Source organism: Nerophis lumbriciformis, linkage group LG29, assembly GCF_033978685.3.
Source record: "Nerophis lumbriciformis linkage group LG29, RoL_Nlum_v2.1, whole genome shotgun sequence".
Taxonomy (NCBI): domain Eukaryota; kingdom Metazoa; phylum Chordata; class Actinopteri; order Syngnathiformes; family Syngnathidae; genus Nerophis; species Nerophis lumbriciformis.
Genome location: NC_084576.2, coordinates 28,734,584 through 28,759,972, shown reverse-complemented (window position 1 = coordinate 28,759,972; position 25,389 = coordinate 28,734,584). Strand labels below are relative to the sequence as shown.

General features: G+C 39.7%; 1 protein-coding gene and 1 long non-coding RNA gene across 5 annotated transcripts in view; one reads left to right on the top strand and one right to left on the bottom strand.

Moving 5' to 3' along the window:
- LOC133571989 (uncharacterized) overlaps window positions 1-25,389 on the bottom strand; it is a 163,499-nt gene that overhangs the window by 88,599 nt on the left and 49,511 nt on the right. The window lies entirely within an intron of this gene.
- LOC133571984 (S-adenosylhomocysteine hydrolase-like protein 1) overlaps window positions 945-25,389 on the top strand; it is a 46,806-nt gene continuing 22,361 nt past the window's right edge. For 2 of the 4 annotated variants that reach the window (XM_061924561.1, XM_061924560.1), the window contains exons 1-2: window positions 945-1,198; window positions 24,659-24,770. In XM_061924561.1, the coding sequence (XP_061780545.1) occupies window positions 965-1,198; window positions 24,659-24,770 (346 nt within the window). In that variant the 5' untranslated portion in view covers window positions 945-964. Of the gene's footprint in view, window positions 1,199-16,963; window positions 17,063-24,658; window positions 24,771-25,389 lie in introns of those variants that run through there. The other 2 variants (XM_061924564.2, XM_061924562.1) reach the window with 2 other exon arrangements.

Genomic DNA, 25,389 nt, shown 5'->3' with positions numbered 1-25,389 from the left:
ATAGTGGATCTAACATAATAGTGAGAGTCCAGTCCATAGTGGATCTAACATTATAGTGAGAGTCCAGTCCATAGTGGATCTAGAATAATATTGTGGGAGTCCAGTCCATAGTGGATCTAACATAATAGTGAGAGTCCAGTCCATAGTGGATCTAACATAATAGTGTGAGAGTCCAGTCCATAGTGGATCTAACATAATAGTGTGAGAGTCCAGTCCATAGTGGATCTAGAATAATATTGTGAGAGTCCAGTCCATAGTGGATCTAACATAATAGTGAGAGTCCAGTCCATAGTGGATCTAACATTATAGTGAGAGTCCAGTCTATAGTGGATCTAACATAATAGTGAGAGTCCAGTCCATAGTGGATCTAACATAATAGTGAGAGTCCAGTCCATAGTGGATCTAACATAATAGTGAGAGTCCAGTCCATAGTGGATCTAACATAATAGTGTGGGAGTCCAGTCCATAGTGGATCTAACATAATAGTGAGAGTCCAGTCCATAGTGGATCTAACATAATAGTGAGAGTCCAGTCCATAGTGGATCTAACATAATAGTGTAGAGTCCAGTCCATAGTGGATCTAACATAATAGTGTGAGAGTCCAGTCCATAGTGGATCTAACATAATAGTGTAGAGTCCAGTCCATAGTGGATCTAACATAATTTAAATGTTTTCTCCTCTTGGTGAGCCTCCAGATTTTTTCAAAGTCCCCAAAAAGGTTGAAAAAGACTAGTTTCAACAACATTTAGCACAAAGGAAGGATTCGGGAACAACCCCATGGAAGTGGATGCATTTGATATTTACTTTAAGGAGACGTGTTTACTATACACACACTTCATTATCTGCTACTTTACGCCAGCTAAAACTGTTTAGAGTGGAAACACCCACTCTGGGGACGAATGAGGGCGCCTTCTTTTCGTCCCAACTGCCCGGGGGACGCTGACTTCATTGCAAAAGTGGAGTCATGGCGGAGGAACAGCAGCTGCCAGGAGCCTCCGGGGAGGAGGACACCGGGGACGGTCCTCACCCGCCCGCCGAGGACGACCGAGGAGACGCAGGGGAGAGCTCCAAGGAACAGGCGGCCAACGCCATACCTAACCTGCTGAGGATGCTGAAGGCGGCCGAGAGCAGGTGGACCCCCGGTCAGGGTCGGGACGGGACGAAGGAGGGGGTCACGGAGGCCCTCAAGACCGACATGGTGAGCGAAGCAAGGACGCACTGGTGTCGGTCAGAGGGCGGGACGTAGTAGCATGGAAGGTATGCAAAAAGGTGCGTGTTTAGTCGGGCTGTCAATGTGTCAGTACGCTCAACTCAGTCAATGTTTGACCACGGAGGTCCTTTTATTAGGTACACCTCCAACAAGAGATCCATTACACATTTTGCCCCTACAAAAACATGTGAAAAGCTCTATGTATTGCCTTTGATACTGTCAACCGTATCATTCTGGCAGACAGACGTTAGAGGGTGTACCTCAGGGTTCCATATTAGGTCCCCTGTTGTTGTCCATCTGTGTACAAAACCCAAAACCAGTGAAGTTGGCGTCAGGTTCAAACACCGAACTATCTATTAAACAGAGACAAGAAGCAAGGAATCAAACAGAGACAGGGTTCAATTTAGCTCGTGAGGAGAGCGCATGTGTGCCCGCACCCTCGTACAGCGTCACCCCTAACGCTCTGAGGAGGGAGCTCAGTCAATGTTTGACCACGGAGGTCCTTTTATTAGGTACACCTCCAACAAGAGATCCATTACGCATTTTGCCCCTACAAAAACATGTAAAGAAGCTCTATTTATTGCCTTTGATACGGTCAACCGTATCATTCTGGCAGACAGACGTTAGAGGGTGTACCTCAGGGTTCCATATTAGGTCCGCCGTTGTTGTCCATCTATGTACAAAACCCAAAACCAGTGAAGTTGGCGTCAGGTTCAAACACCGAACTATCTATTAAACAGAGACAAGAAGCAAGGAATCAAACAGAGACAGGGTTCAATTTAGCTCGTGAGGAGAGCGCATGTGTGCCCGCACCCTCGTACAGCGTCAAACCCTACCGCTCTGAGGAGGGAGCTCAACGCCTCCTCATTTATTTGGGCATTTCCCGATTACTGCTTCTAAGGGGAGGGGGCCATAAACAGCCGCTGCGTTGGGTCGTAAACAGTTCAAACAAAAAGGTGCTTGGAGCGGTGTCAGGTTTGCCCCCTAGATTTCGGGGTCCTTCCTGTGGCAGTCCAATAGATCAAAGAAACCAACTTTTATGTTTTTTTCCTCTGATGAGACAGCCTTACAGTCATATAATTTGGTATGTGACACATTTTCATTGACAGCATGCTAATGTTAGCTTGCTAGCATGCTAAAATTAGCATGCTATATTTTTGAGTTAGTTTTGCAACCGTTTAGCCCAGAGTTATGTAACTTGGTACGCTCTACCTTTCACATTTTTCACCCGATTCAAACCGTTCCCAACTTCAAACTGTTCAGTCTATTCGAGAATCGCGGGCTTTCCCTTGACAAACTCCAAAAATTCCCAAATTTCACAGAGTTCCAGGTTTTCCGGGACATTTTTCCCCATTCAAAATGAATTGGCCATTTTTAAAACGTCCACCATTTCCACATTTTTCAACCGATTCAAACCATTCTACCTTCAACACATTCCACCATCCTGGAAATGTAATCTGCCTTTTTCCAAGTTGAAAAAAATTTCAGGATTTCCAAGAATTCCTGGTTTTCCAAATCCCTATTTTCTGGCGACTACTCCTTCCACATTTTTCCAACAGATTTCAACCGTTCCACCGTCAAAACATTGATCTTAATCAGGACAAAAAAAGTAAGTTGTTTTTTGAACTGGAAAAATTCCAGATTTTCCCGAAATTCCAGGAATTCCGCAATTCAACATGTTACTACTTCAACATTTCTCGACCGATTTGAAAAATTCCAACACCAACCATTTCAACTCATTCACCATTCAAGTGTTTTACTATTTTCAAAAAAATTCCCGCTTTACCCGAAATTTTCAATTTTGGGGGAAATTCCCATTGAAATCACCGGGACATTCTTCAAAGTTCCACAACTCCCACATTTTTCATCTGATTCAAACCGTCCCAACTTCAAACTGTTCAGCCTATTCGGAAATCGCGGACATTCTCTTGATAAATTCCAAAAATTCCCAAATTTCCCACAGTTCCAGGTTTTCCGGGACATTTTTCCCCATTCAAAATGAGTTGGCCATTTTTAAAACGTCCACCATTTCCACATTTTTCAACCGATTCAAACCATTCCACCTTCAACACATTCCACCATCCTGGAAATGTAATCTGCCTTTTTCCAAGTTGAAAAAAATGTCAGGATTTTCAAGAATTCCTGGTTTTCCAAAGCCCTATTTTCAACATTTGTTCTGGCGACTACTCCTTCCACATTTTTCCGACGGATTTCAACCGTTTCACCGTCAAAACATTCCTCTTAATCAGGAAAAAAAAAAAGTAAGTTGTTTTTTGAACTGGAAAAATTCCCGATTTTCCCGAAATTCCAGGAATTCCGCAATTCAACATGTTACTACTTCAACATTTCTCGGCCGATTTGAAAAATTCCAACACCAACCATTTCAACTCATTCACCATTCAAGTGTTTTACTATTTTCAAAAAAATTCCCGCTTTACCCGAAATTTTCAATTTTGGGGGAAATTCCCATTGAAATCACCGGGACATTCTTCAAAGTTCCACAACTCCCACATTTTTCATCTGATTCAAACCGTCCCAACTTCAAACTGTTCAGCCTATTCGGGAATCGCGGACATTCTCTTGATAAATTCCAAAAATTCCCAAATTTCCCAGAGTTCCAGGTTTTCCGGGACATTTTTCCCCATTCAAAATGAGTTGGCCATTTTTAAAACGTCCACCATTTCCACATTTTTCAACCGATTCAAACCATTCCACCTTCAACACATTCCACCATCCTGGAAATGTAATCTGCCTTTTTCCAAGTTGAAACAAATGTCAGGATTTTCAAGAATTCCTGGTTTTCCAAAGCCCTATTTTCAACATTTGCTCTGGCGACTACTCCTTCAACATTTTTCCGACGGATTTCAACCGTTCCACCGTCAAAACATTGATCTTAATCAGGAAAAAAAAAGTAAGTTGTTTTTTGAACTGGAAAAATTCCTGATTTTCCCGAAATTCCAGGAATTCCGCAATTCAACATGTTACTACTTCAACATTTCTCGACCGATTTGAAAAATTCCAACACCAACCATTTCAACTCATTCACCATTCAAGTGTTTTACTATTTTTAAAAAAAATTCCGCTTTACCCGAAATTTCCAATTTTGGGGGAAATTCCCATTGAAATCACCGGGACATTCTTCAAAGTTCCACAACTCCCACATTTTTCATCTGATTCAAACCGTCCCAACTTCAAACTGTTCAGCCTATTCGGGAATCGCGGACTTTCCCTTGACAAATTCCAAAAATTCCCAAATTTCCCAGAGTTCCAGGTTTTCCGGGACATTTTTCCCCATTCAAAATGAATTGGCCATTTTTAAAACGTCCACCATTTCCACATTTTTCAACCGATTCAAACCATTCTACCTTCAACACATTCCACCATCCTGGAAATGTAATCTGCCTTTTTCCAGGTTGAAAAAAATTTCAGGATTTTCAAGAATTCCTGGTTTTCCAAAGCCCTATTTTCAACATTTGCTCTGGCGACTACTCCTTCCACATTTTTCCAACGGATTTCAACCGTTTCACCGTCAAAACATTCCTCTTAATCAGGAAAAAAAAAAAAGTAAGTTGTTTTTTGAACTGGAAAAATTCCCGATTTTCCCGAAATTCCAGGAATTCCGCAATTCAACATGTTACTACTTCAACATTTCTCAACCGATTTGAAAAATTCCAACACCAACCATTTCAACTCATTCACCATTCAAGTGTTTTACTATTTTCAAAAAAATTCCCGCTTTACCCGAAATTTCCAATTTTGGGGGAAATTCCCATTGAAATCACCGGGACATTCTTCAAAGTTCCACAACTCCCACATTTTTCATCTGATTCAAACCGTCCCAACTTCAAACTGTTCAGCCTATTCGGGAATCGCGGACTTTCCCTTGACAAATTCCAAAAATTCCCAAATTTCCCAGAGTTGCAGGTTTTCCGGGACATTTTTCCCCATTCAAAATGAGTTGGCCATTTTTAAAACGTCCACCAATTCCACATTTTTCAACCGATTCAAACCATTCTACCTTCAACACATTCCACCATCCTGGAAATGTAATCTGCCTTTTTCCAAGTTGAAAAAAATGTCAGGATTTTCAAGAATTCCTGGTTTTCCAAAGCCCTATTTTCAACATTTGCTCTGGCGACTACTCCTTCCACATTTTTCCGACGGATTTCAACCGTTTCACCGTCAAAACATTCCTCTTAATCAGGAAAAAAAAAAAGTAAGTTGTTTTTTGAACTGGAAAAATTCCCGATTTTCCCGAAATTCCAGGAATTCCGCAATTCAACATGTTACTACTTCAACATTTCTCGGCCGATTTGAAAAATTCCAACACCAACCATTTCAACTCATTCACCATTCAAGTGTTTTACTATTTTCAAAAAAATTCCCGCTTTACCCGAAATTTTCAATTTTGGGGGAAATTCCCATTGAAATCACCGGGACATTCTTCAAAGTTCCACAACTCCCACATTTTTCATCTGATTCAAACCGTCCCAACTTCAAACTGTTCAGCCTATTCGGGAATCGCGGACATTCTCTTGATAAATTCCAAAAATTCCCAAATTTCCCACAGTTCCAGGTTTTCCGGGACATTTTTCCCCATTCAAAATGAGTTGGCCATTTTTAAAACGTCCACCATTTCCACATTTTTCAACCGATTCAAACCATTCCACCCTCAACACATTCCACCATCCTGGAAATGTAATCTGCCTTTTTCCAAGTTGAAAAAAATGTCAGGATTTTCAAGAATTCCTGGTTTTCCAAAGCCCTATTTTCAACATTTGCTCTGGCGACTACTCCTTCCACATTTTTCCGACGGATTTCAACCGTTTCACCGTCAAAACATTCCTCTTAATCAGGAAAAAAAAAAAGTAAGTTGTTTTTTGAACTGGAAAAATTCCCGATTTTCCCGAAATTCCAGGAATTCCGCAATTCAACATGTTACTACTTCAACATTTCTCGGCCGATTTGAAAAATTCCAACACCAACCATTTCAACTCATTCACCATTCAAGTGTTTTACTATTTTCAAAAAAATTCCCGCTTTACCCGAAATTTTCAATTTTGGGGGAAATTCCCATTGAAATCACCGGGACATTCTTCAAAGTTCCACAACTCCCACATTTTTCATCTGATTCAAACCGTCCCAACTTCAAACTGTTCAGCCTATTCGGGAATCGCGGACATTCTCTTGATAAATTCCAAAAATTCCCAAATTTCCCACAGTTCCAGGTTTTCCGGGACATTTTTCCCCATTCAAAATGAGTTGGCCATTTTTAAAACGTCCACCATTTCCACATTTTTCAACCGATTCAAACCATTCCACCCTCAACACATTCCACCATCCTGGAAATGTAATCTGCCTTTTTCCAAGTTGAAAAAAATGTCAGGATTTTCAAGAATTCCTGGTTTTCCAAAGCCCTATTTTCAACATTTGCTCTGGCGACTACTCCTTCAACATTTTTCCGACGGATTTCAACCGTTCCACCGTCAAAACATTGATCTTAATCAGGACAAAAAAATTAAGTTGTTTTTTGAACTGGAAAAATTCCAGATTTTCCCGAAATTCCAGGAATTCCGCAATTCAACATGTTACTACTTCAACATTTCTCGACCGATTAGAAAAATTCCAACACCAACCATTTCAACTCATTCACCATTCAAGTGTTTTACTATTTTCAAAAAAATTCCCGCTTTACCCGAAATTTTCAATTTTGGGGGAAATTCCCATTGAAATCACCGGGACATTCTTCAAAGTTCCACAACTCCCACATTTTTCATCTGATTCAAACCGTCCCAACTTCAAACTGTTCAGCCTATTCGGGAATCGCGGACTTTCCCTTGATAAATTCCAAAAATTCCCAAATTTCCCAGAGTTCCAGGTTTTCCGGGACATTTTTCCCCATTCAAAATGAGTTGGTCATTTTTAAAACTTCCACCATTTCCACATTTTCAACCGATTCAAACCATTCCACCTTCAACACATTCCACCATCCTGGAAATGTAATCTAGCTTTTTTCAAGTTGAAAAAATTTCCTGGATTTTCCAGAATTCCTGGTTTTCCAAAACCCTATTTCCAACATTTGCTCTGGCGACTACTCCTTCAACATTTTTCCGACGGATTTCAACCGTTCCACCGTCAAAACATTGATCTTAATCAGGAAAAAAAAAGTAAGTTGTTTTTTGAACTGGAAAAATTCCTGATTTTCCCGAAATTCCAGGAATTCCGCAATTCAACATGTTACTACTTCAACATTTCTCGACCGATTTGAAAAATTCCAACACCAACCATTTCAACTCATTCACCATTCAAGTGTTTTACTATTTTCCAAAAAATTTCCGCTTTACCCGAAATTTCCAATTTTGGGGGAAATTCCCATTGAAATCACCGGGACATTCTTCAAAGTTCCACAACTCCCACATTTTTCATCTGATTCAAACCGTCCCAACTTCAAACTGTTCAGCCTATTCGGGAATCGCGGACTTTCCCTTGACAAATTCCAAAAATTCCCAAATTTCCCAGAGTTCCAGGTTTTCCGGGACATTTTTCCCCATTCAAAATGAATTGGCCATTTTTAAAACGTCCACCATTTCCACATTTTTCAACCGATTCAAACCATTCTACCTTCAACACATTCCACCATCCTGGAAATGTAATCTGCCTTTTTCCAGGTTGAAAAAAATTTCAGGATTTTCAAGAATTCCTGGTTTTCCAAAGCCCTATTTTCAACATTTGCTCTGGCGACTACTCCTTCCACATTTTTCCAACGGATTTCAACCGTTTCACCGTCAAAACATTCCTCTTAATCAGGAAAAAAAAAAAAGTAAGTTGTTTTTTGAACTGGAAAAATTCCCGATTTTCCCGAAATTCCAGGAATTCCGCAATTCAACATGTTACTACTTCAACATTTCTCAACCGATTTGAAAAATTCCAACACCAACCATTTCAACTCATTCACCATTCAAGTGTTTTACTATTTTCAAAAAAATTCCCGCTTTACCCGAAATTTCCAATTTTGGGGGAAATTCCCATTGAAATCACCGGGACATTCTTCAAAGTTCCACAACTCCCACATTTTTCATCTGATTCAAACCGTCCCAACTTCAAACTGTTCAGCCTATTCGGGAATCGCGGACTTTCCCTTGACAAATTCCAAAAATTCCCAAATTTCCCAGAGTTGCAGGTTTTCCGGGACATTTTTCCCCATTCAAAATGAGTTGGCCATTTTTAAAACGTCCACCAATTCCACATTTTTCAACCGATTCAAACCATTCTACCTTCAACACATTCCACCATCCTGGAAATGTAATCTGCCTTTTTCCAAGTTGAAAAAAATGTCAGGATTTTCAAGAATTCCTGGTTTTCCAAAGCCCTATTTTCAACATTTGCTCTGGCGACTACTCCTTCCACATTTTTCCAACGGATTTCAACCGTTTCACCGTCAAAACATTCCTCTTAATCAGGAAAAAAAAAAAGTAAGTTGTTTTTTGAACTGGAAAAATTCCCGATTTTCCCGAAATTCCAGGAATTCCGCAATTCAACATGTTACTACTTCAACATTTCTCGACCGATTTGAAAAATTCCAACACCAACCATTTCAACTCATTCACCATTCAAGTGTTTTACTATTTTCAAAAAAATTCCCGCTTTACCCGAAATTTTCAATTTTGGGGGAAATTCCCATTGAAATCACCGGGACATTCTTCAAAGTTCCACAACTCCCACATTTTTCATCTGATTCAAACCGTCCCAACTTCAAACTGTTCAGCCTATTCGGGAATCGCGGACTTTCCCTTGATAAATTCCAAAAATTCCCAAATTTCCCAGAGTTCCAGGTTTTCCGGGACATTTTTCCCCATTCAAAATGAGTTGGTCATTTTTAAAACTTCCACCATTTCCACATTTTCAACCGATTCAAACCATTCCACCTTCAACACATTCCACCATCCTGGAAATGTAATCTAGCTTTTTTCAAGTTGAAAAAATTTCCTGGATTTTCCAGAATTCCTGGTTTTCCAAAACCCTATTTCCAACATTTGCTCTGGCGACTACTCCTTCCACATTTTTCCGAAGGATTTCAACCGTTCCACCGTCAAAACATTCCTCTTAATCAGGAAAAAAAAAGTAAGTTGTTTTTTGAACTGGAAAAATTCCCGAAATTCCAGGAATTCCGCAATTCAACATGTTACTACTTCAACATTTCTCGACCGATTTGAAAAATTCCACCACCAACCATTTCAACTCATTCACCATTCAAGTGTTTTACTATTTTCAAAAAAATTCCCGCTTTACCCGAAATGTTCAATTTTGGGGGAAATTCCCATTGAAATCACCGGGACATTCTTCAAAGGTCCACAACTCCCACATTTTTCATCTGATTCAAACCGTCCCAACTTCAAACTGTTCAGCCTATTCGGGAATCGCGGACTTTCCCTTGACAAACTCCAAAAATTCCCAAATTTCGCAGAGTTCCAGGTTTTCCAGGACATTTTTCCCCATTCAAAATGAATTGGCCATTTTTAAAACGTCCACCATTTCCACATTTTTCAACCGATTCAAACCATTCTACCTTCAACACATTCCACCATCCTGGAAATGTAATCTGCCTTTTTCCAAGTTGAAAACAATTTCAGTATTTTCAAGAATTCCTGGTTTTCCAAATCCCTATTTTCAACATTTGCTCTGGCGACTACTCCTTCCACATTTTTCCAACGGATTTCAACCGTTCCACCGTCAAAACATTCCTCTTAATCAGGACAAAAAAACGAAGTTGTTTTTTTAACTTGAAAAATTCCCGATTTTCCCACAATTCCAGGAATTCCGCAATTCAACATGTTACTACTTCAACATTTCTCGACCGATTTGAAAAATTCCAACACCAACCATTTCAACTCATTCACCATTCAAGTGTTTTACTATTTTCAAAAAAATTCCCGCTTTACTCGAAATTTCCAATTTTGGGGGAAATTCCCATTGAAATCACCAGGACATTCTTCAAAGTTCCACAACTCCCACATTTTTCATCTGATTCAAACCGTCCCAACTTCAAACTGTTCAGCCTATTCGGGAATCGCGGACTTTCCCTTGATAAATTCCAAAAATTCCCAAATTTCCCAGAGTTCCAGGTTTTCCGGGACATTTTTCCCCATTCAAAATGAGTTGGTCATTTTTAAAACTTCCACCATTTCCACATTTTCAACCGATTCAAACCATTCCACCTTCAACACATTCCACCATCCTGGAAATGTAATCTAGCTTTTTTCAAGTTGAAAAAATTTCCTGGATTTTCCAGAATTCCTGGTTTTCCAAAACCCTATTTCCAACATTTGCTCTGGCGACTACTCCTTCCACATTTTTCCGAAGGATTTCAACCGTTCCACCGTCAAAACATTCCTCTTAATCAGGAAAAAAAAAGTAAGTTGTTTTTTGAACTGGAAAAATTCCCGAAATTCCAGGAATTCCGCAATTCAACATGTTACTACTTCAACATTTCTCGACCGATTTGAAAAATTCCACCACCAACCATTTCAACTCATTCACCATTCAAGTGTTTTACTATTTTCAAAAAAATTCCCGCTTTACCCGAAATGTTCAATTTTGGGGGAAATTCCCATTGAAATCACCGGGACATTCTTCAAAGGTCCACAACTCCCACATTTTTCATCTGATTCAAACCGTCCCAACTTCAAACTGTTCAGCCTATTCGGGAATCGCGGACTTTCCCTTGACAAACTCCAAAAATTCCCAAATTTCGCAGAGTTCCAGGTTTTCCGGGACATTTTTCCCCATTCAAAATGAATTGGCCATTTTTAAAACGTCCACCATTTCCACATTTTTCAACCGATTCAAACCATTCTACCTTCAACACATTCCACCATCCTGGAAATGTAATCTGCCTTTTTCCAAGTTGAAAACAATTTCAGTATTTTCAAGAATTCCTGGTTTTCCAAATCCCTATTTTCAACATTTGCTCTGGCGACTACTCCTTCCACATTTTTCCAACGGATTTCAACCGTTCCACCGTCAAAACATTCCTCTTAATCAGGACAAAAAAACGAAGTTGTTTTTTTAACTTGAAAAATTCCCGATTTTCCCACAATTCCAGGAATTCCGCAATTCAACATGTTACTACTTCAACATTTCTCGACCGATTTGAAAAATTCCAACACCAACCATTTCAACTCATTCACCATTCAAGTGTTTTACTATTTTCAAAAAAATTCCCGCTTTACTCGAAATTTCCAATTTTGGGGGAAATTCCCATTGAAATCACCAGGACATTCTTCAAAGTTCCACAACTCCCACATTTTTCATCTGATTCAAACCGTCCCAACTTCAAACTGTTCAGCCTATTCGGGAATCGCGGACTTTCCCTTGGTAAATTCCCAAAATTCCCAAATTTCCCAGAGTTCCAGGTTTTCCGGGACATTTTTCCCCATTCAAAATGAGTTGGCCATTTTTAAAACTTCCACCATTTCCACATTTTCAACCGATTCAAACCATTCCACCTTCAACACATTCCACCATCCTGGAAATGTAATCTAGCTTTTTTCAAGTCGAAAACATTTCCTGGATTTTCCAGAATTCCTGGTTTTCCAAAACCCTATTTCCAACATTTGTTCTGGCGACTACCCCTTCCACATTTTTCCCAACCGTTCCACCGTCAAAACATTCCTCTTAATCAGGACAAAAAACAAAGTTTTCCCAAAATTCCAGGAATTCCGTAATACCATGTCTCAATTCAACATGTTTTTACTTCAACATTTCTCGACCGATTTGAAAAATTCCAACACCAACCATTTGAACTCACCATTCAATTTTTTTTATTTTTTTTTACCATTTTCAAAAAAAATCCTTCTTTTCCCGAAATTCCCAATTTTTTGGGAAATTCCCATTGAAATCAATGGGACATTCTTCAAAGTTCCACAAAAAATTTTCAACCGATTCAAACCATTCCACCTTCAACACATTCCACCATCCTGGAAATGTAATCTGCCTTTTTCCAAGTTGAAAACAATTTCAGTATTTTCAAGAATTCCTGGTTTTCCAAATCCCTATTTTCAACATTTGCTCTGGCGACTACTCCTTCCACATTTTTCCAACGGATTTCAACCGTTCCACCGTCAAAACATTCCTCTTAATCAGGACAAAAAAACGAAGTTGTTTTTTTAACTTGAAAAATTCCCGATTTTCCCACAATTCCAGGAATTCCGCAATTCAACATGTTACTACTTCAACATTTCTCGACCGATTTGAAAAATTCCAACACCAACCATTTCAACTCATTCACCATTCAAGTGTTTTACTATTTTCAAAAAAATTCCCGCTTTACTCGAAATTTCCAATTTTGGGGGAAATTCCCATTGAAATCACCAGGACATTCTTCAAAGTTCCACAACTCCCACATTTTTCATCTGATTCAAACCGTCCCAACTTCAAACTGTTCAGCCTATTCGGGAATCGCGGACTTTCCCTTGGTAAATTCCCAAAATTCCCAAATTTCCCAGAGTTCCAGGTTTTCCGGGACATTTTTCCCCATTCAAAATGAGTTGGCCATTTTTAAAACTTCCACCATTTCCACATTTTCAACCGATTCAAACCATTCCACCTTCAACACATTCCACCATCCTGGAAATGTAATCTAGCTTTTTTCAAGTCGAAAACATTTCCTGGATTTTCCAGAATTCCTGGTTTTCCAAAACCCTATTTCCAACATTTGTTCTGGCGACTACCCCTTCCACATTTTTCCCAACCGTTCCACCGTCAAAACATTCCTCTTAATCAGGACAAAAAACAAAGTTTTCCCAAAATTCCAGGAATTCCGTAATACCATGTCTCAATTCAACATGTTTTTACTTCAACATTTCTCGACCGATTTGAAAAATTCCAACACCAACCATTTGAACTCACCATTCAATTTTTTTTATTTTTTTTTACCATTTTCAAAAAAAATCCTTCTTTTCCCGAAATTCCCAATTTTTTGGGAAATTCCCATTGAAATCAATGGGACATTCTTCAAAGTTCCACAAAAAATTTTCAACCGATTCAAACCATTCCACCTTCAACACATTCCACCATCCAGGAAATTTAATCTAGCTTTTTACAAGTTGAAAAAAAATTCAGGATTTTTCTGAATTCCTGGTTTTCCAAAGCCCTATTTCCAACATTTGTTCTGGCGACTACTCCTTACACATTTTTCCAACCGTTCCAACGTCAAAACATTCCTCTTAATCAGGACAAAAAACTAAGTTTTCCCGAAATTCCAGGAATTCCGTAATACCATTTTTCAATTCAACATGTTACTACTTCAACATTTCTCGACCGATTTGAAAAATTCCAACACCAACCATTTCAACTCATTCAAACCATTCAAGTTTTTTACCATTTTCCCAAAAACCCCATAATTTTCCTTAATTTCCCAATTTTGGGGAAATTCCCGTTGAAATCAATGGGACATTCTTCAAAGTTGCACAACAATTTTTCAACCGATTCGAACCATTCCACCTACAACACACTCCACCACCCTGGAAATTTAATCTATCTTTTTCCAAGTTTAAAAAATTCCGGGATTTTCCAGAATTCCTGGTTTTCCAAAGCCCTATTTCCAACGTTTGTTCTGGCGACTACTCCTTACACATTTTGTTTTTTACGGATTTCAACCGTTTCACCGTCAAAACATTCCCCTTAATCAGGACAAAAAAACTAAGTTGTTTTTTGAACTGGAAAAATTCCAGATTTTCTCGAAATTCCAGGAATTACGCAATTCAACATGTTACTACTTCAACATTTCTCGACCGATTTGAAAAATTCCAACACCAACCATTTCAACTCATTCAAACCATTCAAGTTTTTTAAAATTTTCCAAGAAAATCCATAATTTTCCTTAATTTCCCAATTTTGGGGGAAATTCCCATTGAAATCAATGGGACATTCTTCAAAGTTGCACAACAATTTTTCAACCGATTCGAACCATTCCACCTACAACACACTCCACCACCCTGGAAATTGAATCTAGCTTTTTCCAAGTTTAAAAAAATTCCGGGATTTTCCAGAATTCCTGGTTTTCCAAAGCCCTATTTCCAACGTTTGTTCTGGCGACTACTCCTTACACTTTTTTTTTTACGGATTTCAACCGTTTCACCGTCAAAACATTCCCCTTAATCAGGACAAAAAAACTAAGTTGTTTTTTGAACTGGAAAAATTCCAGATTTTCCCGAAATTCCAGGAATTCCGCAATTCAACATGTTACGACTTGAACATTTCTCTACCGATTTGAAAAATTCCAACACCAACCATTTCAACTCATTCAAACCATTCAAGTATTTTTTACCATTTTCTAAGAAAATCCATAATTTTCCTTAATTTCCCAATTTTGGGGGAAATTCCCGTTGAAATCAATGGGACATTCTTCAAAGTTGCACAACAATTTTTCAACCGATTCAAACCATTCCACCTACAACACACTCCACCACCCTGGAAATTAAATCTAGCTTTTCCTAAGTTTAAAAAAATTCCGGGATTTTCCAGAATTCCTGGTTTTCCAAAGCCCTATTTCCAACATTTGTTCTGGCGACTACTCCTTACACATTTTTTTTTTACGGATTTCAACCGTTTCTCCGTAAAAACATTCCCCTTAATCAGGATAAAAAAACTAAGTTGTTTTTTGAACTGGAAAAATTCCAGATTTTCCCGAAATTCTAGGAATTCCGCAATTCAACATGTTACTACTTCAACATTTCTCGATCGTTTTGAAAAATTCCAACACCAACCATTTCAACTCATTCAAACCATTCAAGTTGTTTACCATTTTCCAAGAAAATCCATAATTTTCCTTAATTTCCCAATTTTGGGGGAAATTCCCATTGAAATCAATTGGACATTCTTCAAAGTTGCACAACAATTTTTCAACCGATTCAAACCATTCCACCTACAACACACTCCACCACCCTGGAAATTTAATCTAGCATTTTTAAAGTTTAAAAAAAATCCGGGATTTTCCAGAATTCCTGGTTTTCCAAAGCCCTATTTCCAACATTTGTTCTGGCAACTACTCCTTCCACATTTTTCAACCGATTCAAACCACTCCACCTTCACCACATTCCACCATCCTGGAAATTTGATCTAGCTTTTTCCAAGTTGAAAAATATTCCAGGATTTTCCAGAATTCCTGGTTTAACAAAGCCCTATTTCCAACATTTGTTCTGGCGACTACTCCTTCCACATTTTTCCAACCGTTCCAACGTCAAAACATTCCTCTTAATCAGGACAAAAAACAAAGTTTTCCCGAAATTCCAGGAATTCCGTAATACCATTTCTCAATTCAACATGTTACTACTTCAACATTTCTCGACCGATTTGAAAAATTCCAACACCAACTATTTCAACTCATTCAAACCATTCAACTTTTTTTTACAATTTTCCAAGAAAATCCATAATTTTCCTTAATTTCCCAATTTTGGGGGAAATTCCCATTGAAATCAATGGGACATTCTTCAAAGTTGCACAACAATTTTTCAACCGATTCGAACCATTCCACCTACAACAACCTCCACTACTCTGGAAATTGAATCTAGCTTTTTCCAAGTTTAAAAAAATTCCGGGATTTTCCAGAATTCCTGGTTTTCCAAAGCCCTATTTCCAACATTTGTTCTGGCGACAACTCCTTACACATTTTTTTTTTACGGATTTCAACCGTTTCATCGTCAAAACATTCCCCTTAATCAGGACAAAAAAAACAAAGTTATTTTTTGAACTGGAAAAATTCCAGATTTTCCCAAAATTCCAGGAATTCCGCAATTCAACATGTTACTACTTGAACATTTCTCGACCGTTTTGAAAAATTCCAACACCAACTATTTCAACTCACTCAAACCATTCAAGTTTTTTTACAATTTTCCAAGAAAATCCATAATTTTCCTTAATTTCCCAATTTTGGGGGAAATTCCCATTGAAATCAATGGGACATTCTTCAAAGTTGCACAACAATTTTTCAACTGATTCGAACCATTCCACCTACAACACACTCCACCACCCTGGAAATTTAATCTAGCTTTTTCCAAGTTTAAAAAAATTCCGGGATTTTCCAGAATTCCTGGTTTTCCAAAGCCCTATTTCCAACGTTTGTTCTGGCAACTACTCCTTACACATTTTTTTTTTTACGGATTTCCACCGTTTCACCGTCAAAACATTCCCCTTAATCAGGACAAAAAAAATAAGTTGTTTTTTGAACTGGAAAAATTCCAGATTTTCCCGAAATTCTAGGAATTCCGCAATTCAACATGTTACTACTTCAACATTTCTCGACCGATTTGAAAAATTCCAACACCAACCATTTCAACTCATTCAGACCATTCAAGTTTTTTACCATTTAAAAAAAAAATCATTCTTTTCCCGAAATTCCCAATTTTTGGGGAAATTCCCATTGAAATGAATGAGACATACTTCAAAGTTCCACAACTCCCACATTTTTCATCTGATTCAAACTTTTCCAACTTCAAAATATTCAGCCTGTTTGGGAATTCAATAATTCTAAGAAAAAATACAATCCAAGGATTAGGAATTGCCTCATCCAGTTTGCCCTAAAGTGTTGAGTGATTGTGTTCATGTCGCCCTCGACCTTGAGGATGACGTTTTTCTTCTTCAACAAAGACGCCTTTTAGTAAGCCCGGCCTTTCTCCCCTCCACCTGTGCGGCGAGGGCGAGGGCGAGGGCGTGGCTGCAGGTGGCTTTTGTGCATTGGCGCTGTGCCGCGGTCCAGCGAGCAGCAGCATGAAGAAAGTGTACAGTCTGGTCAACACCACTACCAAAGGCAACAAGGAGCAGGTGGCAGTGCGGTCTATCGGCATCAAGGTAGAGGTAGTGTCGCCTTTCTCACGTCGCTTTACTACAAATCAGACTTTTCAGCTCTCATGACAAATCACTCCAAAATCCCACCGATGACTCGCTGTCCTTCAAGCTTTCACTTCGACCGCAGTCGGTTTCTCAGCCCTGTTAGAGATGCGGCCATTGAGTCCACCGCTTGTGTTAAACATTAAACGCACTTAAAATACAGCAGCTGTATTTATGTAAGTGTAAAAGTAATCATTACCAAAGGAGAAGATTTAGGACTAAACTGCTCTCTTATTTTCTGACAGACTGAGATAGTTGAGGTCGAATAGGTGGGATAATGTAGTCCGGGAAGGGAAAGTACCATTGGCGTTGTTAGGCCTATTTTAGGGGGGCTAAAATATTCTTAAGCCCCCCTAAATAATTTGGTGTTTTTTTGTTTTTTTTTACAAATAAATGCCGACATATTCATTATAAAGTGGCCCAAATATGAGTTTAAATAAATAATCATGTAACCTGTTATTATTCACTCAGTTTCCCCTCACTTCGTAGCGTAAGGTAGAGAGCCCCTTTCATGCGTCGGTATCCAATCCATTCCACTTGTTCATATAGAAAATGCCCACATCACTCAAATTCCAGCCCGCATTTTCTCTGCGACCTTGCTTGCGGTCCTGCAGGTGTACAAAGCACATTATCTTCCTTTACAATGAGTGAAGCTGCACAAAACCTTGTGTGTGCAATTGTAAATCATTTATTTTTTAAGTTTTGTGTTTCTTGTAGAATCTATATAAAGTAATATACATAAGCCTATTGTTAAAATAATGAAAAAAAAATCATTAAATATATTTGTTTTATTGTATTGTTACATTAATAGCTGTTTTATTATTATAGGATGGCTTGTTAAACATTTAATAGGATTTTCAGAGGGAGGAAAAACCAAGACATTTAATATAAAATGTAAAATGAATAAATACATAAAAAGAAAAAGAAAATATATGGTTAAAAGCCATCGTCCCGGGGAGCATTTCATTTCGTCCCGTGCATTTAAAAAAAATAATAATAATAACAATGAATACTTTTTAAGTCTTTGTTAGCCGTTTGTGAAGTTTTGTGCTCGTGCGTAACATTCGCTCGCATCCTGTGCATCTCCTGGGGACAAAGCCCCCTCTGTCCTTAAAAGCTAGTGACGCCCCTGGAAAGTACTAAACCTCTTTTGTGTAAAACTCTGTACACTCTGTAAACTGACACCTTTTTTTTTTTTTTACCAAATGCGATAAAAGACTGGAAGAAAATAAAGGAGCGGAACCCTGACGGGTGTCAGTCAGACAAATTGTGTAGAAGAAGATACGGAATTTGACAATTTTTATTATTATCGGTCATCAGTCCATGCAAACAGTAGACTTCAAGTGCATAGCAGATAAATCAATAAAAGTGTCGGTTTACATTTCATGAGCAAAAAAAAAAAAAAAAGGTAGAGGCTGAAGCTCGTTCCACATTCACTTTGTACATGTCGAATAGAGAAAAGAAAACAAAAACAGAAAATCGATCTTGAGATAAAGAAACACAAGAAAGGCATACTTGCCAACCTTGAGACCTCCGATTTCGGGTGGGGGGGGGGGGCGTGGTCGGGGGGCGTGGTCGGGGGCGTGGCTAAGAGATATATATATATAAGAAATACTTGACTTTCAGTGAATTCTAGCTATATATATATATATATATATATATTTTATTACATATATATATATATATATATTTATATATATATATATATATATATGTATATATGTATACATAAATATATATATATATATATATATATATATATATATATATATGTATATATGTATACATATATATATATATATATATATATATATATATATATATATATATATATATATATATATATATATATAAATAAAATAAATACTTGAATTTCAGTGTTCATTTATTTACACATATACCACATATACACACACAGAACACTCATCTACTCATTGTTGAGTTAAGGGTTAAATTGTCCATCCTTGTTCTATTCTCTGTCACTATTTCAGAACACACACATTATACAAATATACATTATGAAATCAATAAGAAAACGGGAGCTCTAATTTGGGAGTCTGAATTAGGATCAGAAGTTCCTATATAAACATTGCGCACTCACGTCGCCTTTTTGTATTGATTACTGCAGCTGTGCACTGGATTCATTCACAAATACAAACTACAACTCACAAACACTTTAGAGTTAGGCTCCACCATCAGAATGTGTACTTAAACTTATAAAGATCACATGGATATTATTCAGTGAGTTGATTCACCAAAACTAACCTGTTATACAGGAGGAAAAAGCACACAGGACGTTTCAATTGTTCACAGACTGGTCGCGCTCATCAGAATGACAAGACACTTTCGGTCTGCAGGCGATAGCATTCAATTGGGAAGAAACGCCCTACTGCCCCCTACTGACCAATGTGAATACTGATAAATGTGTAATGACAGCTCCAAAAACGAATTCAAACCACAAAATAAAATAAATAAATCAACACAAAAATGTGACACATTATGGATGGGTCACATATGCATGTACAGTAGATGGCAGTATTGTCCTGTTTAAAAGTGTCACAACATTGCTGTTTACGGCAGACAAACTGCTTTAGGTAGACGAAAACTTGACTGCTGTTGTTGTGTGTTGTTACCGCGCTGGGAGGACGTTAATGAAACTGCCTGACAATAAACACACATAAGAAACCAAGAACTCGCCCTCGATCATTAGCTGTTTATATTGTGGGAAAGCGGACGTGTGAACAGGCTGTCAACACGTCACTCAGGTCCGCATGGAGCTGGAGGGGGCGTGGCCTACAGCTCCGCCTGAATTTCGGGAGATTTTCGGGAGAAAATTTGTCCCGGGAGGTTTTCGGGAGAGGCGCTGAATTTCGGGAGTCTCCCGGAAAATCCGGGAGGGTTGGCAAGTATGAGAAAGGACTCTAGAGTCTCTGTCGAAATCATAATAATTGCATTGTTAAGCATGTAAATACATGCATTTATATTGTTGCGTTCGGACCAGTTGTTCCTCCCAGGGAATTCAAGCGACTGGTCGCTCCCAAGCTCTTTATGACAGTACAGCTGAGTAGAAGAACCACCAGAGACAGAATAGGTATTTTGTAATTTTATCTCCAAAGCTTTGGAAATATAATGAGACCAGTCCAGCATAGAACATTCAATCGCGCAGCTAAGATGGTCTGATCCAAAATATGGAAACCTTCTCTTCTATCAAGTGTCTCTCCCTCCCACCTTCGTTGTCTTGTCTCTCTCTCTAGCCCAAACACATGCCCATTGTCCTCCGCAGCTGGACACAGGAACAGATAAGGAAAAGGAGTATCTCTCCTCTTTACATTCCAAAGTCAAGGTTAGCACACAGTATTTGCAGACAACCAAAAGACCACAATTGGAAGAAGAAACACTAGCTGTTTTGTAATATGATTATGAAAGTAAAGAAGTACACTTAAATACGGATATATGTAAATATCTGCCGCCGACAATATATATATATACAAATATATATATATGTATATATATATATACTATATTGCCACAAGTATTTGGCCACCTGCCTTGACTCACATATGAACTTGAAGTGCCATCCCATTCCTAACCAATAGGGTTCAATATGACCTTTTGCAGCTATTACAGCTTCAACTCTTCTGGGAAGGCTGTCCACAAGGTTGCGGAGTGTGTTTGTTTATAGGAATTTCCCCACCATTCTGCCCAAAAGCGCATTGGTGAGGTCACACACTGATGTTGGTTTGAGAAGGTCTGGCTCTCAGTCTATGTTCTAATTCATCCCAAAGGTGTTCTACAGGGTTCAGGTCAGGACTCTGTGCAAGCCAGTCAAGTTCATCCACACCAGACTCTTGTCATCCACGTCTTTATGGACCTTGCTTTGTGCACTGGTGCACAGTCATGTTGGAAGAGGAAGGGGCTTGCTCCAAACTGTTAAGTTAAGTTAAAGTTAAAGTACCAATGATTGTCACACACACACACTAGGTGTGGTGAAATGTGTCCTCTGCATTTGACCCATCCCCATGTTCACCCCATGGGAGGTGAGGGGAGCAGTGGGCAGCAGCGGTGCTGCGCCCGGGAATCATTTTTGGTGATTTAACCCCCTTGATGCTGAGTGCCAAGCAGGGAGGTAATGGCTCCCATTTTTATAGTCTTTGGTATGACTCGACCTGGGTTTGAACTCACAACCTACCGATCTCAGGGCGGACACTCTAACCACTAGGCCACTGAGTAGGTTGCCACAATGTCAAGCATGGAATTGTCCAAAATGTTTTGGTGTCCTGGAGCATTCCAAGTTCCTTTCACTGGAACTAAGGGGCCAAGCTCAACTCCTGAAAAACAACCCCACACCATAATTCCTCCTCCACCAAATTTCCCACTCGGCACAATGCAGTCCGAAATGTAGCGTTCTCCTGGCAACCTCCGAACCCAGCTCTGCAGCAACTGACCCCTCTCCGTCAGTTTACGTGGCCTACCACTTGGTGGCTGAGTTGCTGTTGTTCCCAAACTCTTCACTTTTCTTATAATAAAGCCGACAGTCGACTTTGGAATATTTAGGAGCGAGGAAATTTCACGACTGGATTTGTTCCACAGGTGGCATCCTGTGACAGTTCCACGCTGGAAATCACTGAGAGCGGCCCATTCTTTCAACAATGTTTGTAGAAACAGTCTCCATGCCCAAGTGCTTGATTGTATACACCTGTGATTAGTGATTAGGACACCTGATTCTCATCATTTGGATGGGTGGCCAAATAATTTTGGCAATATATCGTATATAAATATATACATATGTATATACAGTCGCAAAGTTCACATACACTTGTAAAGAAGCTTCTGGCAAGCTTCTGGTTGAGTTTTTGACCACTCCTCTTGACAAAATTGGTGCAGTTCAGCAAAATGTGTTGGTTTTCTGACATGGACTTGTTTCTTCAGCATTGTCCACATATTTTCAGGCCTACTGAAACCCACTACTACCGACCACGCAGTCTGATAGTTTATATATCAATGATGAAATCTTAACATTGCAACACATGTCAATACGGCCGGGTTAGTTTACTAAAGTGCAATTTTAAATTTCGCGCAAAATATCCTGCTGAAAACGTCTCGGTATGACGACGTCTGCGCGTGACGTCACGGATTGTAGAGGACATTTTGGGACAGCATGGTGGCCAGCTATTAAGTCGTCTGTTTTCATCGCAAAATTCCACAGTATTCTGGACATCTGTGCTGGTGAATCTTTTGCAATTTGTTCAATGAACAATGGAGACAGCAAAGAGGAAAGCTGTAGGTGGGAAGCGGTGTATTGCGGCAGGTGTTGTGCCGGATAACGCACCCCCGCCGTAGAATGCACCCCCTGACTGTTGTGTCGGATAACACAGCCGGTGTTTCATTGTTTACATTCCCGAAAGATGACAGTCAAGCTTTACCATTGGCCTGTGGAGAACTGGGACAACAGAGACTCTTACCAGGAGGACTTTGAGTTGGATGCGCAGACGCGGTACCGTGAGTACGCTTCCAAACATTTGATCGCTTGCCCGTACGTGCGTGCCGCTATGTGCATGTCACGTACGTAACTTTGGGGAAATATATGTGCTGTATGAACTTTGGGGAGGTGAACGGTACTTTGGGCTGTGGGATTGAGTGTGTTGTGCAGGTGTTTGAGTTGTATTGGCGGGTTATATGGACGGGAGGGGGGAGGTGTTTGTTATGCGGGATTCATTTGTGGCATATTAAATATAAGCCTGGTTGTGTTGTGGCTAATTGTGTTTATTTACTGTTTTAGTCATTCCCAGCTGAATATCAGGTCCCACACAGCATCTTCCCTATCTGAATCGCTCCCACTGCCCTCTAGTCCTTCACTCTCACTTTCCTCATCCACAAATCTTTCATCCTCGCTCAAATTAATGGGGAAATCGTCGCTTTCTCGGTCCGAATCGCTCTCGCTGCTGGTGGCCATGATTGTAAACAATGAGCAGATGTGAGGAGCTCCACAACCTGTGACGTCACGCTACTCGTCTGCTACTTCCGGTACAGGCAAGGCTTTTTTTATCAGCGCCCAAAAGTTGCGAACTTTATCGTCGATGTTCTCTACTAAATCCTTTCAGCAAAAATATGGCAATATCGCGAAATGATCAAGTATGACACATAGGATGGACCTGCTATCCCCGTTTAAATAAGAAAATCGCATTTCAGTAGGCCTTTAAGTCAGGACTTTGCATACTTGCCAACCCTCCCGGATTTTCCGGGAGACTCCCGAAATTCAGCGCCTCTCCCGAAAACCTCCTGGGACAAATTTTCTCCCGAAAATCTCCCGAAATTCAGGCGGACTCAGGTCCTCCACAATATAAAAAAGCGTACCTGCCCAATCACGTTATAACTATAGAATGATGGAGGGCGAGTTCTTGGTTTCTTATGTGGGTTTATTGTTAGGCAGTTTCATTAACGTCCTCCCAGCGCGGTAACAACACACAACAACAGCAGTCACGTTTTCGTCTACCGTAAAGCAGTTCGTCTGCCGTAAACAGCAATGTTGTGACACTCTTAAACAGGACAATACTGCCATCTAGTGCATTTGATGAAAGCACTTTTGTGCGTGCCACACAGCAATGCATCATCAGAGAGGGTGTTCAGCATGCTTCGAAAAATAGTGACAGAGAATAGGACAAGGATGGACAATTCAACCCTTAACTCAACAATGAGTAGATGAGTGTTATGTGTGTGTATATGTGTAAATAAATGAACACTGAAATTCAAGTATTTATTTTATATATATATATATATATATATATATATATATATATATATATATATATATATATATATATATAAATAATAAAATATATATATATGTATATAATAAAATAAATATATATATATATATATATATATATATATATATATATATATATATATGAAATACTTGACTTCGTGAATTCTAGCTGTAAATATACTCCTCTTTTAGCCACGCCCCCAACCACACCCCCGTCCCACCCCGACCACGCCCACCCCCACCCCCTCCCCCCACCTCCCGAAATCGGAGGTCTCAAGGTTGGCAAGTATGGGACTTTGGGAAGGCCATTCTAAAACCTTCATTCTAGCCTGATTTAGCCATTCCTTTACCACTTTTCACGGGTGGTTTGGGGTCATTGTCCTGTCGGAACACCCAACTGCGCCCAAGACCCAACCTCCGGGCTGATGATTTTAGCTTGTCCTGAAGAATTTGGAGGTAATCCTCCTTTTTCATTGTCCCATTTACTCTCTGTAAAGCACCAGTTCCATTGGCAGCAAAACAGGCCCAGAGCATAATACTACCACCACTCTATGTATCGTCCTCCTAGCATCATAGCAACCATGCAGGCACAGTAGATAACACACACAGGTAAGGTCACATGTGTACTCATTACGGGAAAACCGTCGTTGTTGGCAGGTATGGCAAAGAGACCGATCAAGATTTTAACACACTTTGACACCCCTGATTTATACGAATCAACAGTAATCACACCGTGACTCAAACCAGCAGAAGTCTAGACATCCAGATCCTCACCCCAAATGTTCCGATGTCCACAGAAAATACAACTGACGGAGCAGGAAGAAGAATTCAACAAGCGACCTATGAAGACCGTCCCGCGCACGCTGTCGAGGTCCATCTCGCAGTCGTCCACCGTCAGCTACAGCTCAGGTGCGTAATTACACAACCGACGTTGTCGAGGGGTAGCAACCAACAGCTCAATCAATCAATCAATGTTTACTTATATAGCCCTAAATCACAAGTGTCTCAAAGGGCTGCACAGGCCACAATGACATCCTCGGTTCAGATCCCACATCAGGGCAAGGAAAAACTCAACCCAGTGGGATGACAATGAGAAACCTCGGAGAGGACCGCAGATGTGGGTGACCCACCCTCACCAGGGCGACCGGTGCAATGGACGTCGAGTGGATCTAGCATAATATTGTGAAACTCCAGTCCATAGTGGATCTAACATAATAGTGAGAGTCCAGCAGAGACTACAGCTGTGCCAGCATTGATACCAATGACGATAAATGCATGGTACCCACCATAGGCGCCGATCCCAAGGGTGCTTCGGGGCCCGAGCACCCACGGACAATGCCAATCACCCACATGGGATTGATGGCAAATTCTTTCTCACCACCAAGCAAAAACCGCGCATGCCCAGGCCCCTTCTACACTAAGCCGGATAACCCCTTAAACGAATAATTATTTAGCCTAAGCCCCGTTTCAACCACACTAAACTATCGTTTAAGGCCCCCCTCCTCGGCCGTGTATTTCTTGAATCTCC